General features: G+C 38.0%; 1 protein-coding gene across 7 annotated transcripts in view; it reads right to left on the reverse strand.

Moving 5' to 3' along the window:
* The window catches only part of NCOA1 (nuclear receptor coactivator 1), a 196419-nt gene that overhangs the window by 57274 nt on the left and 118785 nt on the right, over nt 1–20360 (reverse strand). For all 7 annotated transcript variants that reach the window (XM_090280977.1, XM_090280976.1, XM_090280979.1 and 4 more), the window contains exons 5-10: nt 19316–19482; nt 16889–16986; nt 7209–7386; nt 5122–5301; nt 3755–3850; nt 2058–2198 (exon numbers count right to left, since the gene is read on the reverse strand). In XM_090280977.1, the coding sequence (XP_090137103.1) occupies nt 2058–2198; nt 3755–3850; nt 5122–5301; nt 7209–7386; nt 16889–16986; nt 19316–19482 (860 nt within the window). The remainder of the gene's footprint in view (nt 1–2057; nt 2199–3754; nt 3851–5121; nt 5302–7208; nt 7387–16888; nt 16987–19315; nt 19483–20360) is intronic.

The raw sequence follows: 20360 nt of genomic DNA on the forward strand, positions 1-20360 counted from the left end.
TTGGAGCTTGTTATGATATCTGGTCCCTCACCTGAGCTTTTAATTCATCAGGTCATTCCCATGTAAGGGTGGTTCCCATGTAAGTGTTTCATGGACCACATTTTTCTTACAAGGCTGGATACTGCTAAATATAAAATATCAGAAAAAGATGTGTTTGAGTTATGCTTGGCAAGTTGTCCAGAATCTCTAAAACACTAGATTCAGAGTGATGTGAAGTCTGGACAACTTAATTATGAGAAAAATACAAATTTATTCTGAGGAATTTTTTTTCAATAAAAGAAAAATGGAATAAATGACATTAAGAAATGACTGATGTGGAAGAGGTGTTGAATTATATTTCTTTACATTTTACTTTAAATTATTTCACTTCAAATATTAATGACAGATTAGTTACTTATGATACTTTAATCAATTTATTTTATAGACAATTCTAATAGTTTAGAAACACATACTTTAAACTGTGGTTCATTCACATCTATGAGGAGCCTAATCATTTGGATAATGAGACAACAATCTAGACCTGCTTTGCCTTGGTGGGAATGTATACAAATTACAAGCAAATAAAATGAAGCCTTTTAAGTGAAGTCTTAGAAGATCCAACTTACGACATTAAGGCAAAAATCAGAGAGTATCATATACTTCAGCACTTTAGATAGTGAGTGGAGACAGTGCCTTGAATCTCAAATCTATGCAAAAGTCCTGTGCCACTCTTGGTAGAGGGAGTCACAAACTTTGCAACCAGGGGATGGCATTAGTTGCTTATGATAATGGTTTCCAAACCCGACAGCACTTTAGTATTCCCTGGGGAACTTTTTGAAATACAGATTCTTGGTCCAATTCACTGCAATACTATCTTTGGGGGTGCTATCAGTGTAGTAAGAGGCCCATTAGAGAACCATTAGTCTGTAGGAAGGTGTCTCAGAAGGGACCAGGCTAGAGAGTAGCACATAGAGGGTTTCCTGGAAAAAAAAAAAAGCAAGCTGTTTCCTTCATATCATTAGGAACCAGCTGACCTAAAATGTAATGAATGGAAAATCATCTGTAAACTTAGGAAACCTAATATTATGGGAAAATGTTAAAATTAAGAAGGATGATAGAATAATGACAATTATTTTAAAATTGTTTTTTAGGAACAGCTATGCAAAGAGTATCTTTCCAAAGAAACTATTTACTTAGAGATTATAAAATAAATTATATTGTGAAAGGAGTATTAGACTACCATAATTACATGGCAATATTTTTAAAGTGCATTAAAATCCCTTATCTCTGAATCTCCATGAACTTTCTGGTCGTGATTCTGAGTTAATTTTCCCTGCCTTTCTTATAATATTGTTAAGTTCATAAAGGGCAGGGAATAAACTTGTTTTATACCCCAACAGACTTACTATGATGCAGCACCTATTCAATTATTAATTATTAATATCATATGACATACTTTGAACTGGAAACTTCAACCTGAGTCAGGAATAAAGGGACTATAACAGTCATGAAGTAAACATTCATGATACAGATCTCTGTCCTATCAAGAAGCCCTCTGACATGCCTGTTCTACTGAGAATGATCTTCCAAAGCCAGACAAAAATATCACATTTTCTCTGAAACCATCCCTGATTCTTCAAGTCAGAATTAACGTTTTCCTTCTTTTGCTCATATCTCTATTATAGCCTGTGTCACACAAATCTTTAAAACTGTCATATAATCTCCTAATATAGTTAGAGCTCCTTGAGGCCAAAACCCTGTTTCTTAGTCACTGTGGTATCCCTGGCACCTTACATAGTGTTCTGTGCATGTGAGGAACTTGATACATGTCTGCTGAATGAATGCATGCATGAATGAATGAGTGAGCACCAATGATAGCCTGTTCTTTATAATGTGCATCCCAAAATTCAGGATCCACTCATGAATTACTTTGCTTACCCATTTCTTCCTTTCCTAAAAGTGATTATTATTGCAAAAACTGTAATTTGGAGAAAATACTTATCAGCCATAAGATCCATAAATATTCAATATTAAGAAAGAGCAAAGTTAATGAAAATAATTGAGAGAGAAAACTTTACCTTCTTGAAACAGTTGTCTGGCATAAGACGGCTCTCTGCCTTGAGGTTGGAAAAAAGCATAAATGCATTTTCTCACTAAATCTTCCCAGCCAGTTCTGCCAGCAGCTCTCAGGGAACTTGTATCAATAGAGATGATTTTACCTACACAAAAAATGAAATTTTACATTTGTGATAGCCTAATGATATAAGTCATCTATACTGCAAAACTGAAAACTGCATCTCAGAAATATTCTGTCCCCTAATGCATAATGGAAAAAAGCATTAAAAAGCACTATTAATTTTTTATCACCTATGGTACAAAGTATATCAGTGGCATGATAATAAAAAATTGTTTTGGACTTGGAGTGTGTTACGTACCAGTATGTCATATTCTAAAATTCAATCCCAGTCAAGTATTAAACTCCTTTCACGGAGACCTGAGACGCTGAGCCTAACGCTGGCCAAGCGCCTGTGACTTGCTCTCTGCAGCCTCCTCCCTACGAATGTACTAATGAGTGAGTCACTCTTTGGGGCAGGAGAGACAGGGAAGAATATATTATTTTGGTAACTTATCCCCACCTACTCTTTAGTAAGAGCAGTTGGGAGCTTATCTTTAAAGCGTACAACACAGAAATATTAGATTTCTGGGACTAAACAATTAGTAAATATTATAACAGAATCTTATAAAAAATGATAAAGATGAAAAAGTACACAAAGAATAAAATTCAACAGAAATTATCTGCCATTATAGTCAAATTAGAATGGTGTTACATATATAACTCTGATGTAAAAAGTATAAAAACCTGATGTGTTAGAGTGAAGATTAAATAATATATGAAAAATATTTTACAAGGTGTAAAGAATGATAATAATTTGTTTTTCCTGAAAATCCGATCTGAAGCAGGCCTGTCAGGCACTCTCACCTTCACCCGCTCTGCGGCCCCAGTGCCCTCTCTGTGCTTCTAACCCCCTCTGCCTCCCCAGGGCGCATGCAGCTCAGTTTCCCCAATCAGGAGTGCTCATTCTGCGCTGCGCCCCTTCTTCTCTGCCCCCTTCCAACTCTCATAATGGGAACCGCCTCATCCTCAGGGCTTAGGGATCAATATCGGCTTCTAAGACAGGTCTTCATTAACCAGCTGATTTAAAAATGTGTCCTCCCTATTAGCTTACCTTACCATTTCACACCTTTTCCATCGTAAAGCATTATCATGATTTATAATTACATCATTGCTTTTTGTTCAACTATGTACAACCTGAGCAATCACACACATAGTGACAAGAATTTCTAGGCACTTAAAAATTATGTGCTGAAGAAATTTAAAGAAAAAGAATAAAGAAAAAAATAGCCAGCTACATTTAAGCTAAATGTTAAAACCACCATACTTGTATCCATTTATAAATTAATATAATTTAAATCTATATTGCTAAATTTCTTTAAAAACTTTATCCCATGAGTATGAAAAATAATTTATAATCATAACATAGATATGTTAATAGTTATAAAATAATGTTCTCTAGCATCCTGCTTGTGAAAATGATTATAATATCTAAAATGCATAATATCAAAGGCATCATTTAAAATGTTTTCTGTATAAGGCTAGTGAACAGAAGCTGAATAGCCGAGAACAGAAGGACACACGATTTTGGATGTAATTAGTTTTAAAAACATAGCCACATCATTAATACTAATAGAACACTTTGAACTTTGCAGTTAGTACCTGTAGTATCTTGTTTGGTCATAAAGGATTCTACACCCGTAATAGCTGGAGGCCGAGGTAATCGCCGTGCAATACAAATCAAGCATGACTGGAAATCTGCCCAAAACAAGAAAGGGAAATTGAAGGAAAGAGGGAAGAAAATGGTTCACATCTATTGCTTGACATTATCAGTTTTTATAGAAATAATACATGTTATAGGATCTGACACAATACTGGAGTCACTCTGATCTAACAGTACTGTGATAGAAATAAAATTGCTGGCAACCAAAAACAAGCAGCTCCAGGGAGGTTTCTGGTTAGAATAAATGATCCCTTCCCATTGAATGTTCTTACACAGACTAGAGGACACTGCACCTCGGGTACTTGGATGATAACAACTCGAACAAATAGTTTTGGCTAGATTTAAGCAACACAGTGAATTTTTAAGTACAGTTCTATAACCAATTTCCTATACTCATCAGTACTTAAATGACTACAAAAATTATTCTTAACCACTCTGCAGATAATAACTATCATATGAAGAAAACACTTAACTCCTCCTGAAGAAGCATAATTTGCCCTTCACAGAGAACTTTATGTTGTATTCAATAGTATCTGTCATCTTTTCAAGTTTCAGCTCTGAACGTTTTTGAATATGCTACGCACATCACACAGCTAAGTAATAACTTTAATCATCTAAAGCCTTGCATGTGAATTTTGTAAGAAGTCCCTAGTTGACAGTGGCACTCATGCCCTGGTGAGACTTGCTACCTACACAAGCTTTTTTTGGTACCTGACTGACTTCTCATCTGCCCTCCCTGGTCCTTCCTCCAGTTTCCAATTGGTGATGCTAACTTAGCTCAGTCTCGGTTCCCATGGAAAAGCCGTCCACTGTCACATGTTTAACCAATGTCATGTCGATACAGTGCTCATGCTAGAGCTTCAGTTCTGTTTTCATCTGTTCCTAAGCTTTCTCCTTAGAAGTTACCTTGTATGGCCTCAAAAACGCTAACTCTATTCTCCAATGTTCCCTACACTCTAAACTTGAAACTTGAAAAAAAATCAGAGCTGTTCAACAGCCTGCTGCGCCTGGTCCCTTTCCAACTGGCAGCAGTTAGTGGCATCTCTTATTTCTAGGGAGCAAGTTGGTTTGAATTTGACATTTTAGTGGGAATGCTAGCTTACAATTAAGAATTTGGGTGCATTTAAAAGGGGTGATTCTAGATGTTAGCAACTTTTTCTTAAGAAATACATAACCGTCACTACGATACACCATACAGTAACCAAAATGCTATCTGAAGAAGACAGTGTTTATAATCAATTACCTCCCTATTCCTGAAATCCATGGAAAAAGCAACCAAAAACCTTAAAACCACCCTCTGCTTTACCTTCTCCATCCTCTTGGATTGATTTTGGCTGTGACACGGTGAAACACTGCATCACTTCGTACCGCTGGCAGGCCTCTTGGTTCTCAGCGCCCGGCTCGTCGGGGGGGTGAATTAGCATCCGGCAGTTGAAGGTGTGGCTGTTCCGCCGTGCTGCCTCCTGAGGCCAAGGAACCCCATTCACTGTGGAAGAAAAATGGATTATATGCCTGTGAACAGAGTGAAAGGCACACATTCTGAAGATACAAGACATATCTTTAGCCATGTGCTTCCATACTCAGATTAAAGGACAGACAGATCTCTTCAGATCTAACATTATCCTGAGACAACAGTATACTTATCTTCCTTAGCAAATCGAAATGTCCACCAATTCGGAAATTAGAAAATTTCTAAGAGATTGTATAGGATTTTCCCCTCAAAGATAAGCCCTACAAGTACATTAATTCATTAAGTCTTTATAAACAAAGACAAAAATTAAAAATTAATAGCTTATTAGCTCTTTTCCTCAGAATTTTATAGCAGTTAATAAGTTTTTCTGTTTATTTCCAGTTATACTCTGGCTATAAAAAAAATGATTGAAAACCATAGGTCCATTGTTAAGCAGGAGTTTTAACGTGGCAGGCATGAATGTTGAAGGATGGACAGGCATGTGCACCTTTTCGGGGAGAGGATTCAAAGTTTCTCAAGAGACTGTGATTCCAAAAATATTTATAAATGATGGATTCCAATCTTAGTTTCTTACAACCATTTTTCTTGCACTTTATTTGTACAGTTTATATGTTATAATACCTTGAATACTGTTTGTAATAAATAAGTTATTACATAAAAATGACCGTTAAAACAGAAATGTCACCCAATTCAGTATAAGAAAATCGAATTCTAGAATTATAGGAAAGGTGCCTGTATGTTTCAAAACAGCACCTCTGTCTGGCAGGCCACCATTTCCCAGTTCCGGTGCGTGCTGTGCTCAGCCACGGCGGCAACCAAAGGGTCTTCAAGGTTGTTCTCTCGCCATTCCCAACAGTTTCTCACCTTAGCTTTTCCACCGACGCGCTCCCTTTTTATGATCTTATCACTCTATAACTGTTAGAGAAAATCCTGGAAATAAACCTATACTGGAGTCAGAAGTCTCTGTTTTGCTGAGCTAGTTGTGAGGTTTGGGTTAATGACTTAACCTTTGCCTCATCTTTAAAATAAAGGAATCCACTGTATTATTTCTAAAGTCATTTATACTCTAAAATTCTATAACAAGACACATAAGACCCCTTGATAATTCAAATATCAACTAAGTGGCTTTAATAGAAACAATTATTTCATGCCCCCACTTAGTACAAACACATACTACTCATTTCCAAGAAGAAACAATGCTTCCATGCCCTCAAGTAAACAACGCAGAAAATAAAGAGCTATGGATACCATTTTAGTTGTATGTTTGGTTTCAGTATATAAAGTTTCTAGCCAAGGTCCTCTCCCCGCCTTTGGAGCACATACTGGCTGAAGAGTATGCACATGGCTTAGTGAATGGAACAGAGAGGCTGGAAATCAGCTCCCACCCATCCTCTAAGGCAGGCTCCTTTGGCAGTGAGCAGCCTGTCCAACCACACCTGGGACTCCGGAGTTGAAACCACTTAGGTCTAAAAGTGTTAATTTTAAAAAGTACATAACAAGACAGTGTATTTCTCCCTCCCTCCTTTCCCTTCTTTCTTCCCTTCAACCTCCCTTTTCTCTCTTTGAGAAGGGTGGTGGGAAGAACATGCATTCCTCTTTCTTGGACATAATAAAAATTGAAAACAAAGGAAATTTCAAGCACAAGCGTCTTATGGCAAGAGAACCAGTTGCTCTGCCTTCACTACTGCCGCATGACTGTGGTGTAATCTAGAGGAAGAGGATAAAAGGGGTGCTTTCCTCAGCTATTTGATGACATTCCTTCTTCATATTTACATCTCAGGCTGAAACTAAATTTAAAAATATCTTAACATATTGTAACATTTGTTAGAATAATACAATATATTACAAATATAATAACATATATTATGTAAGGAAAAGCTACAGAAAGTTCATATTCTTTTAAAAAATACATTACTTTGTACCTAATGATTTTGGTAGCAGATTCTTCACAAATTCCGCATGATCCCCCACATGCAGTATGCTGTAGACACTGGTATTCATTAGCTCCTCCTGATTGTAACCCAGGTAGCTGGTCACATTCTCTGACACAAATACAATTCTCCCTTCACAGTTCACAACAAAGAAAAATCCATCCAAAGCCTGCAACAGCAAAATAAATAAATAAACAAAGACATAAACAAATAAACAAATGTAAATTTCTGTACTGAAAAAGCGATCAGAAATATATGCCAAGTTAAAAAAGGGAGGGAGGCTGAACAGAAGATTTACTATTGCATGCTCTCTGTGGACAGGACGGGATTTTTAAACAGACTATACACTAGTGTTTCAAGTCCACATAAATGACTATGCCCACCTTCTCCCTTGGAAGGAAACATTATGGTAGCAGAGGTGAAGTGACTGACCCATGCATTCAGTCATAACATCTCTAAACTGCAGGTCAAGACTTGCTTTCTGCCCTCAAGGAACTTAGGGTAGAGTGGGAGAGAGACAGAAACATAATAAAGTACCAGTGACGATGCAGTATCAGAGACACACACAGGCTGTTCCATGAGCAGAAAGGATACCGAATTTGAGGGGAGGGGAGAAAGAAAGGCTCCTTACAGACCCCCACCTTAGTTACGAAGAACAGTCGAGGAGGGGAAGAGGAAGAGAGAAGAACATTCTAGGTGGAGGAGGGAGCATGGCAGTGCATAGGAGGCCCTCTGTGATCTGAGACAGAGCCAGGGGGGTCTCCGCAGGGAGACATATGTGCCCCAATGGGAGCAGAATATCCACAGGGGAGCAGGAAAAAGTTAGAATCTCCATTTATAGTGTAATCCAAACCATAAGGAAGAAGGTAAGCTTAATACACATAACGATACCCTGGTACCTCATTCAGTCCTGACAGTTACATATCACATACCATGGAATCTCAAAAGAAGACACAGAATACAGAGGTGGATGGTGGCACCTTACTTATATACAATCTGTCCATTTGTTGCAATATATTGCAGTTTGCTTGCTATAGAATGTATATGAGCAATAAAAATAACACCTTTAGAAAAAGAACATTTATAGAATCTCATAATAAGAGAAAAAAATTCTATCATACAGAATTGTATCATACAAGGGTCTGCTGGTTATCTACGTCGTCGTCGTCGGCAGCCGTCCGTCTCGAGAGACGATGGTGTAGCTTCTTAAGAGTCTATCTGCACCGCCGAGAATGGTTGTGCAGTCCGACTCGGGAGTGACACGGTATCTGTCTCCTCCCGTGTTAAATCGACATCTTGCGATGACGCTGGAGTGTCCTCTCCAGTGAAGCTGAAGCTACAGAGCCTGGGCAGGGTGATATGGAGGGTCTGCTGTTGCCCATGCAGCAGACCCCCCCTCTCTTCGCAGCTGAAGGGTCCAAGGGAAAGACGCAGTCAATACAGCTTGGCTTCAGGTGCGCCGCAGGAGTTGCCGGTGTTGACTACAACGTCAAACCGCCTTAGGGACTCCGGCTCCGGATTTTCTGTCGGGGTTTACTCCCTTAGCCTTTCCCCTGAAGAGGTATGCCGCAAGGCAGCGGAGGTTTTTTGGAGTCAGAGTTTTCCTTCTCTGGGTTATCTACGGCAAAATACTTAAAAGAGTGGTCTAAGAATCTTAATGGGCTACTCGTTTTATTTTAAAAAAAAAGAGACAAGTGTCCCAATTTGCTGATCTTTTTTCTATGATGACAAATGGTAATGATAATATGCTAGTCGATATTTTCCAAATAATAACACATTTAACTTTGCCCCTTCAGGGCAAAAATGAAAATTTAACAATATATAAGAAGTAAACTGCCTTTTAAAAAGACACTTATGCTATAGAGACAGCATGTAAAATTAGATGTTTTGAAATATTACCATCGTTATGATTCTGTTGCTGGAAATGATGCAAATCACTTGTAAAAATTATCTTCTCTGTTTAAACATTCAGAAATAGAACTTTTTACCTGCTCAAAAATTTTCCAATCACAGTTTCAGTGGGCTTTAAACCCAACTTAAAAAAATGTGAAAATGCAACATCTTTTCATTAGTTTGAGATCAAGGGAGATGAAATTTCAGTAAAAACCTTTGCATAATTGGGGGATGGGATTTTAAAATGAGTACTGCGACTTAGTAAGCTCATCCAGTGATGTATTTTTCATTTCCAACTGTCTCATTTTTGTGAGGTGTCTTTTTCAACTAAGATGATTATTTAACCAAATATTAAAATAAACTAAGCTTAAAACTACATCTTCAAACCACTACATTCACAAAGTATTCAACCAATATTTTAAAAAATGAGGCACAACCACATTGCTCTTATTAAGTTATTGCTAATATTTCCTTTAATAAGAACAAAAAGAAATAAAACTATTTTTATTCCACCTGACTATTTTGACTATTTCTCACATACATAATACAAAGGGAAGAGAGATGTGATTAATAATATAAAAACCTCAATACTAGATAAATCCTTTGTTAAACTATTTTGGTTTTTTAAAAAATCAATTAGCTATAAATTTCATAGCAGGTGATCTATATATTTACTTGCCTTACAGTTTATGTGAAAATAGGAATAACTGAAGTGCAAATGTATTCATTAAAAAAAAAAAATCTAAAAGTTCTTAAAAATGTTTTTAGCTATTAATTGCATCAGTGGATATACAACTTAATTTTTTTATTTTTGGTCTCTCAAAAGAGTTTAATAAAGAACAGCTTGAGCATAACAAAGTACCATAGCTCAGAGCAAGAAACAGGATTGACATTGGAAGACAAGCAAGTAAAACTGGGCTGTTTCATGGTGAACCACTTCCAAGTACCACATCTCCACTCACTCTTTTAGCATTACCTTCTTTGTAAAATCTAGTTTTCAGGGTGTCCTTTTTGGGTCCTCACTCCCTGCCTCCCTGGAGACCCTCTCTATCCTCAAAGCCACAGCTAGTCTCTCCCTTGCTTCCTTTTCTTTCCACGTCTGTCTCTAGGTATCTCTGGAAGTTACCTGTTGTCTGCAGAGAGGCAAGGAGAGGTTCAGACCCACTCCTGCAATCAACTCTACCCAAGTGTAGACTGCCAGTGGTGGGCTTAGGGCTGGTGTGCAGACCCCCAGCACCAGCAAGGCCCACGGACTCACTGGGACTACCCAGTACAATTATTTTTAAGACATTTATGAAATCCAAAGGACTTTAAATTTCTCCTTCATTGCAGGCCTGGAGTCCTTGCAGTTACCTGTCCCCACAGACCTACTGAGGCATCTCCAAGGTCTGCTCCCATTGACTGCACCCCACCTCACTGCCAGGCTAGGAAGTTATTCTAGTAACCGGCCTCTGGAATGTGCAGCTGGTTAGCCGGACGGGGAGTACAGAGCTTTCCCCGTGTCCCTGCTTGGCTTTGCTTACATGGACTTGTCATTTCCCCGGTGAAGTATGGGGCATCGTATTTCTTCTGAGCTTCCCCAGAAAAGCTGGCTTGGAAACAGGCCAACAGAGGCTTTGCCATAGTCAAAGAGTTGTCCGGACCCTGTCCTGAATGCAGACAGCCTGTCCTTGCTGAAAATGCCCACTTTTTTGGTTTCAATTATAAATGAAATACATACTTGTAAACAATTTTAAAATATGAAAATGAAGAGATTGTAGAAGATCTGCCAAAATCCCACCCCCAAGAGACTGGTAGCATTTCAGGGAATGTTCTTTAAGACTAGTTCTATGAATATACCAACCTCCAATTTCTAAAATTATGACTGATTAATATAATCTGCTAATACCTGTTCTTATTCTAGAAGTTTCCCTCATATGTTGTACACAGATTAACTTCCAAGTGTGCCCCTGGGAAGCGATCTTCCTGCTTCCCCAAGTCCTGACAGCTGGTCTTACTCGGAGCCTCACAAAGGAGAGGGGAACAAATGCCCACCCAGTCCGTACAATGAAATCATCTGAGCGGGTTTTCTCTTGAACAGGACAGCACCCTTGGCAGAGGACCACTGTGGGTCTCAGAGCAGGGTTCCCACTGGCCAACACTTCTCACAGGGCCTTGGCTTTAAATGACTAAAGCTTCTCTGACCACCACTTAAGTGTCAGTCACTAGACAGAGTTCTGGGAGTAAGACACATAATCCTCAAAATTTTTTTTAGTCTCTGAAAGAAAAAAGACAAGTACTCTGAGTTATAATACAGTGCAACAGACAAATTCATCAAGGTTAAACACTAGAGCAGAGGTCCCCAAGCCCCGGAGCGGCAGACCATACAGGTGGCAGCCTGTTAGGAATGGGGCACACAGCAGGAGGTGAGCAGAGGTCCACCTCCTGTTCACCCGTCGCCCCTTGTAACTGTCTTGCACAAAATCCGCCCTTGGTGCCAGAATGGTTGGGGGCCGCTGCACTAGAGGGAAGCAACAAGAATGGGTGAAGGGATGCTTATCATCAGCAATGCTTCCTAAGTGTAGGCCGCACTACTCCTGAGCCAAAGCTTGGAGGACACAGAGCAGTAAATCAGGTGAACGAGAGGGGAAAGGACATTCAGAACAGAGGAAACAGTTAAAAAAAAAATCACTTTGTATGCACTTGTAGTCGTCGGCAGCCGTCCGTCTCGAGAGACGATGGTGTAGCTTCTTAAGAGTCTATCTGCACCGCTGAGAATGGCTGTGCAGTCCAACTCGGGAGTGACACGGTATCTGTCTCCTCCCGTGTTGAATCGACATCTTGCGATTCACTTGTAGTATTTGTGTTACATCCAACAGTTAAATATTTTTTTAAAAAAGCTTCAAGGAAAAGCAAAAAAAAAAAAAAGAATGTATCCTAAAGGCAATGGGGCTTATCTTGAAGGCACTGTTTTTAAGCAGGAGAGTGACTCGTGGACTTTTAGGAAAGATCCTTTTGGCAGTGGGTGTGGCGTGGAGACTGGAAGCAAGGACGCCAGCTGTGATGCCATTGGGATCCCCCAGTTCAAATGAAAGCCTGAATCAAGGCAATGGCTGCAAGTGATAGACAGGAATTTGACAGAGGCAGAACAAACAGCACTCGGTCGGTCGCCTGCAGCACCTGTGGTAACAAGCATTGGGGGTAATTCTTCATTAATGACTTTAGGGTTCTGGTAGGTAAGTGCCTTTCCCTGAGAGAGAGGATGGCGGGGTGGGGACTAGTCTTCTAATTTTTGACTTTTTCTTTTTTTTTAATGGGAGGTAACGGGAAGGATTATAAATTTAGTTGTAGAAATTTACATTTGAAATGACTGCGGAACACCCAGATGAAGATGTTCAAAAGGCAGCAGGATATGAGAGGGAAGCTCTGAAGAGAGATCAAAATGATTTAAAGATAGATGGAGTATCATTTGTTTATTTGTTAACTACCATCATCTCTCCCCCTTCCACAGAACATCTGACTTCCTTTTAGGAGTTACTTTTTCCCTATTAAATAAAATCTCATGGGGATGTTAATTAGGCCATTGGGAAACTTTCTCCCTAACTGTGAACCTTGAAGAGAATTATGAAAAGACTGACCTTGGGTAAATACATTCATTCTAGCAGAAGGTCCTGCCCAAATGGGTCTTTCTTTCTGAGACCAATTGTATAGTTAACTGCTTTCTAACCACCGTAAGAAACCTTGTTTTCATCCTATTTCCAAGCTTGGTTCTGTGATATCCAAATAGCATTCCAATAAATTTGCATTTATTTAATTGGGTCAGAATCGGTGTCTGTTGCTTGAAATCCAGAGAACCCCGATATTTTATATACACACACACCTATGCACACATACATATGAATACATCATACAGACAGAGACACAGATGTAGATGAAACTGCCCAGGAAATGTGCACAGAATTTTAAACAATAAGGGGGAGGGGAGAGTCAAGGCCAGAACTGTGGAGGACGCTAATGTAAGAGGAAGGTAAAGACAGAGAAATGTGAGAAAGAGGCTGAGGGGTAGCCAGGGGAGAGAGGTGGTAGTTCTATCAGACGCCACGGGGAGAGCTTTAAGGAAGATGATGGAGGTGGTCAACAGTGTCAAGGGCGACGCAGAAGTGTAGGGCGTGGTACAAAGCCAGGCAAGGAGGCCTGCACTCACGTGACAAAAACAGAATTTTTCTCCGGGTGCAGTGGGAAATAAGCAGCATTAGAGCCAGATAATGCAGAGCTCTCTCTGAACAGGAGGCCAATGTGGTTAGATAGCAAAGAGCAATGGAAAATCAGAAAGTTAAAAAACTGCCTGTACTGATGAGCGCTTACCATGGGCCATGTAACACATATTTTCTAATAAATTCTAATACCGCTGTCTCTTTAAATGCGGGGAAATTGCTTCCAATACCTTCATTCTTAACTCACGCTCCCTTCATTTTATGTTTTGAAAAGATGGGGGGAAGACAAGTTGGTGAGGATTTCTCATATTATGGTGGATATTTGGTCACGTTTTAGATGTGCAGATCTTCTTTCCAAGCAAGCCTCTCTAGATCAATACTGTAAAATAGAACTTTCTGCAACGTTGGAAATATTCTGTATCTGTATTGTCCAGTACATGTAGGTACTGAGCACTGTAACATGGCTGGTGAGAGTGAAGCACTGAATTTCTTACTTTATTTAACCTGAATAGCCGCGGGTGGCTAATGGCCGTCTTACTAAACAGTGCAGCTCTAGACTGCAGCCTGGGTGATTCCACGGACCATCTCAAGGTGGCTTTTCTCCCACCTCTTCTCGGCTGCCCTGGATTCTACTCTACATATTTTAAGGCAAGTTGGGGTAGAGGGGTTGAAAAAGTTGTCTATAAAGGCAACCTTTTTGAAAAATTGAATTTATTGGGGTGTCTCTGGTTTGCAAAACCATACAGGATTCAAGTGTACAATTCAATAAAACAGTTCATTTGCACACTGCATTGTGTGCTCATCGCCCCAAGTAAGGACCCTTTCCAACCCCGTTTACCCCCTCCTTTGCCCACCTCCACCTAGTCCCTAACCCCCATTCTCTCTGGCTATCACAGCCCTGTTGTCTGTCTATGGGTTACGCATATGTTTTGTGGTTAATCCGTTCACCTCCTTTCATCCAGTTCCCCCTCTCCCCGCCCCTCCGGCAGCTGTCAATCTATTCCATGTATCCATGCCTCAGTTTCTATTTTGTTCATCAGCCTTTTAAACTTTGAAGTCAGTAAAAATTAGTAATTCTATTTTAAAGTCTCTCATATATCTATAGCTCATAAATAAAAATATTACTTGCTCCTTGGACTCAAGAACCAAAATATGTTTCTATTCTGAGTTTTTGAAATTTCTGATTTGATTTTTTTTCATATTTGGAAATGCTTGCCTAATGACATTTAATCCATGTGTAATGTTGTGTTATAGCTTTCCTTTGATTCACAGTGGTTTTCAGGGTAATAATTTCATCAAGTAAAAGAATAATCCTAACTTTGTTTTCTTAAAAGTTGTGAGTGGATGTTTTGCTGTCATTTCTGTTCATTTTAAAGTGTTAATGGACTTTCCTCATGCAGCAATAACAAATATTTACATAAATTAAAGTAGCAGGTAGCAGTATTCTCTGTCTTCACTTGTGCTGTGTTCGGTTTGTGGACAATCTGTTTGCTCTCCTTGTTGATTTCTGTGGTTTCTGAAGAACGTGTAGAACTAGAATTGAAATGATTACCATTTTCCTACAGGAACTCCAGAAACCTCAAGGCCCTCTGCACCTTATATTTATTCATGATCTCAAATGACTTTTAGGCAGAAAATAAACGTAATAAATATTTAATGAATTGAAAGGAGATAGAAAGTTCTGAGGCCAGTTATTTAAACTCAGGGCACTAAGAAGGCAAGCAGAACTCCCGTAGAAAAACCAGAAGTCATGAAAAGACTCTTAACACCCTGCAGAGCAGCAGAGATGAGCCGCTGACACAAGGATGGATCAGGTCTCCAGGAAGGGCCCAAGTGCAACCGGACAGTGGGATGGAGACAGGGGATAAGCAGGGGGAAAGGGGGCAGAAGTGGGAAAGGGGCCTAAAGTACTTCTCTTTCTTTAACTTATTTTCCTCTAACAGCTTGTATTCAATTTTTTTTTTAAATACAGCAAAATTGAAAGAACTTCGTACTGAACATCTTTATATCCACCACTTTGATTCTACTATTAACGTTTTTATTATACTTGTTACAACACTGTTTCCAAAAAGCAGTCATGTGTATGCAATCAATTTAATGGCTTATGAAAAGAACGTAATAAAAAACTCAGAGTCCATCACATGTGGTAGCAACCCCCTCTCCCAGGTAATATGCGTATGCACACACTGGCTCAGAGAGAAGCTTCTATCCAGTTTCAATAGCCAATGATCTTTATATTTTACAACTCTAAAAAATATGTGCTTGTGCCACTAATAAAAATAATTAAAACCAATAGTCTAAAGTGACAAAGTACTTGTGTAACATGGAGGAGAAATAAAGAATTTAGATTTTGAGGAAGAAGTTACTAACAGGAGAGTCAGATATACTCAGCAGCCTGTTAAAAGTACAGAAATGGAGTATGGAAAGAGGTTAAAGCAAGAACTACGTGTCTGGGTGCCATCTCTATAGAGATGGAAGGTGAAGCAAAGAGAATACATGGTGTTTCTGGAACGAGAAAATCAAGAACTGAATTTTGAGAATGTTCACATATCAGTAGTGTTGGTAGAAAGAATTAAAGTTAATACAAAGCCACAGAAATAGTTAGGATAATAGGAAGTAACATATAAAGAAGTTAGAAAATAAAGAGACCTATACAAGTTCGTTAGGAAGACTTCAACTGAAAGAAGGGCCTTGAGGTAGGACAAGGAAAGAAAAATTGATTAAATAAAGGTTAGAGAAAGTAAAAAATTCAATGCTTCATTCTCACTAGCCACATTAATATCTATCTCTATATTTACTTTATATCTATCTACATATCTACTTTATATATAAAATAGTAATATATCTACATGAATACATATATGTATATAATAAACATATATAATAAAATTAGGCTCGAGATAGAAGAGCATGCACTGTGGGGAATGAGTGTGTACATACATATATATATGTTTTTAAACATTCATGTATGAGAGCGAACATCTCAGGTGATGGGCCTGCTGGAGACAAAACACTGTATTGAGAATAGAGGGAGTAAAGAGTAAATAGAAAAAGCAGGGCTGAAAATTACACAATAATTACAAAGTAATTCCCATTTAAAAGTTCTTTAAAAAGTTTGATAGAAGGTTGTTAAAATAGTATGTCCTCTTACAATGTTTCCATAAACAATTAACAAATTTTTAGTCTTTAGTCGGAAAACTCTTCCAGAAAACACCTCCTGTAATAAGTGAGGCGTCCCTTATTTGAAGATGAATTTCTACAGCAGACGTATAGACAGCACCCGCTAGCGCAATATTGTTTTAGTTTCCCAATTAGTCTTAACCACCGCAGACATAAATGGCAAAGCCATACAGTAGGCTACAGTTTTCCATCTGAAAATTTCTTATAATTATTATTCACATTTAAGTCTGAAATATTAACAACTGTGAAAATAGCTTCCAAAATAAAATAAGTAGTAAAGTTCTTCAAAAACTTTAATTTGTTTTGTAATTTATTAATTGGATATAAGCCCCAAAAGAAGAAAAAGAAACCAGATTGGCTAGAACTAAGATGTCAATCACACTCTGAGTCAATGAGAACAGCTACCTCCAAAAGAAGAGGGCCCAAGGATTCCTTCTCTATCACTCCTTGACTGCTCGATGAGATGTCTGACTTCTGTACTTCATCATCAGTTGTTGATTTCTCTATAATAAAGAACCCAAAAGTCACACATCCAAAAAGGGCCCATTTCCATAATGGCAAGTTTAAGAAGACAGAGACTCACCTAATTTCAGATTCAAATAACATGTATTTATTATCAAGGGACTTTTACATTTAGTCTTAATTATGCTCATTTTATAGAAGATAAAATTGAGGGTTATAAAGGTTAAGCAATGTGGCCCAAATAATGTAAATAATTTGTGGCAGTAGGAGGATTTGAATTCTGACCTACCAAGTCCAGTGTTCCAACAGTGAGAAAAATCATAACCTTTTTAAAAAGTCTACATCAAAAATATTTAAGAAATGGATAAATTGTAAAAGAATGATTTTTTCTCTCATTTTCTTATTTCTTTTATGATTTGATCACTTGCCACAAAAGAGAAAGTGAAGATACGATTCTTCCTTATGTGAGCCTTCATGAACAGCTAACCTTTTGCATTCATGCCATAATGATCTGATTGATAAAACTCTAACCATTAAAGTGATTTGAAATTCTTTTGTATGATGATGCTGAAAAATCTATCCATCATCATAAAGCAGCATCATACTTAAATAAAAGTTTCCAATCTGTCAGACAAGTTAGTTCACAAAAAACCAAATATGGTATTACCGAATAGATTGTTTTTTTATTTTTAACTTAAAAAAATGAAATACTGTAAATATTCCAAAAAAATACAGAAAATGACATAGCATACATTCACATAGCCACTGTTCATTTTTCACAGACGTTAACATTATTTGCCTCTGGTCTTTCCTTTTTACATAAACACGATGCTGCAGAAAAGAGTGAAAGCTCTGCCACCATTCCTCCTCTTTCTCTGTTCACAAGTCACCAGTATTCTGAGATCATAATAATTTCTAAGCATGTTTTTATACTTAAACGACATATATATGATTTCATGAACACTATATTGTTGTTTTGTGGGTTTAAAGTACTCTCTCATTGTGGTTTCGATTTGCATTTCTCTGATGGTTAGTGATAATAAGCATGTTTTTCATGTGCTTATTGTTCATCTATATGTCTTCTTTCGAACACTATCTCTTTGTTCATCCGCTTTTAGTTGGGTTATTTATTTGTTGTTTTCAATGTTTCATTTTATAGCGTCTTGTTCTCGTTTTCTGGAGAAAATATCTTCCCCTTTGTCCCTAAGGGACTGTTGGGTTGTTTTCAGTTTTCTTCTGCTCCCTGTATTCTCTCTGCTCCCTCTGAGTTACCCCTTTTTCTGTTTGTTTGCTTTAGGTTGTTCTCTTTTGTATAACAGGTGTTCCTCAAATATTTGGATTTTTATTCATATTAAAGAGTGAGGAACTCAAGTGCTAACCGGCAGCTGTGTGAAGAGTGGGGACAGGCAAGGAACTGATTTTAGGATTTTAGGATCACTCCCAACTATCAGTGTCTATGCGTCTGTTCCTCTGGACTGCTCAGTTTCCCCAAACGAATCCTCCCACCTTCGATTCAGGGACTATGAGCCAGGCTGTTGGGGTTTTGAGAATGACCGACCAGGGAAGGGGCCACATGCCTCCCACTGGCTCTCTGCTTTGCAGGCTCACAATACCAGGCTCTTCTGTCTGCTAAATAGGTGTCGCTAATTCGCCATTTTCCAGCTTCTAAAATCTTAAAATTATATCACTTTAATAATTTTACACATTTGTGTATAGTCTTTTCACACTGCTTCTATTAATATGAAGTTCTTTTGGGTCTAGTCCCTCTGTTTGTTATTTGTGCTCTTACCACATATTTATTTCCTCGTGTGTTATATAAATTTTTAGTATAAAATCACCCTTAGAGGCACTTTTTCTTTGGGAATCCCAGGGGGCCAGGTGTGGGGGTGTTTCTCTGAAGCGCTTTGCTTTTGTTCTGGGAGGCAACCCTGAGGTTTTGTGCTGTGGGGGTCCCCAGTAAGTACAGGTAGTATAAATACAAACCATAAAAATACATCAGGGCTTCCCCCAGAGCCCAGAGACGAGCCTATTATTCAGATGGAAGGATTTTCCTTTCACTGAGGTGTTGTCTTTCAACCCCATGTCAGCATCTCAGATCCCACACCACAGCTAGTGTTTCCTGAAGCTGTGCCCTATGATTCTGGGTCCCCTAACCACCCGGGGCGACCAGATTTCAAGTTAACTTAGTAAGCCACTTTCTTATAACAAGAAGGCTCTCAGATTTACTTTCTAAAATACATAGCATCTAAACAGAAACGTTTATTTAATAAAATTATGAGGTTCAATGTAATTTCTCAATAACAACAACAAAAATCACGTATCGTCAGTGTCCTTAATAACAAAGCACAAAGCCATGGTTTTTCCTTTTACCTTGTTCCATTCTCTTCATTAGCTGTATTTGATCGACTGTCTTCTTCAAAATCTTGCATTTGTCTGGTTTTACACTCAAGCTGTCAATGTCACTGATGTTTGCAGACAATAACTCAGCTAGCTCTTCTAAATATTTATTTTCTTGTTCCCTGCGCCTCTTTTCAGTGCTGTTATACAAAGAAAATTCAGTTAGTGTACATTTCTACCACTATATTTCCTTCTCTGATCAAGTATTTAATGTTTACGCATTTAGAGAGATCCCTATTTTTATCCCAAGTATAAAACCAGAATTAGAAAACGATTTAACTTTACATCTAAAAAAGGTACTACAAAACACCAAAGCACAGAAAAGAATTCTGGGTGAAATACATAAAGAGAATGATTGCTGTCACAGAAGTATTTCCCCAGTGATGTATATACAATGACTATTTCAATAACCAATAACTACAGACATTAAAAGGAAGCAAACAGTACATATACTACTTGCATTTGGAATTATTTTACCTTCTAAATAATAACCCCTTGAAATAGAAAATCTGAATTTTCAAATAGCTTTGTTATAAATTAAGCAGGCTAGACTATACTAGAGTTCAAATAAGTTATAATTAGAAATCTGATATCTCTTGAGTCTTATAATGAAAAGACTACAGTTGGTTCTTATCAAAAAAAAAATCCATCCAAAAAATAAAAGAATAATAAATCAACAATTAGAAACCAAGGTATAGAAAACAATGTCTTTAACATATAACTTTATTTTAAAAATAGAAAATACCATCTACTTATAAGTTCTTATAAATATAAAAATAAATTCAAACTTTATCTTAAAACAAAATAATGATAACAAAGGATAACAGTGTAAACAGCTAGCACTTTACATTCACTCAAAAGTATTGAGTGATTATTGTTCTTTTTTGTTTTCCTAGGCTTTACCCCGGCTCACTTAGCCAAGTCATCGGGCAACTTGCTTTATGTAACACATACAAAGACGGTGAAGTATTACTCTGAAATGAAATTTTCTATTATCAAATTAACATAATAAGAAAGG

This window comes from Furipterus horrens, unplaced genomic scaffold (assembly GCF_987537825.1).
Source record: "Furipterus horrens unplaced genomic scaffold, mFurHor1.1.pri manual_scaffold_6, whole genome shotgun sequence".
Lineage (NCBI taxonomy): Eukaryota > Metazoa > Chordata > Mammalia > Chiroptera > Furipteridae > Furipterus > Furipterus horrens.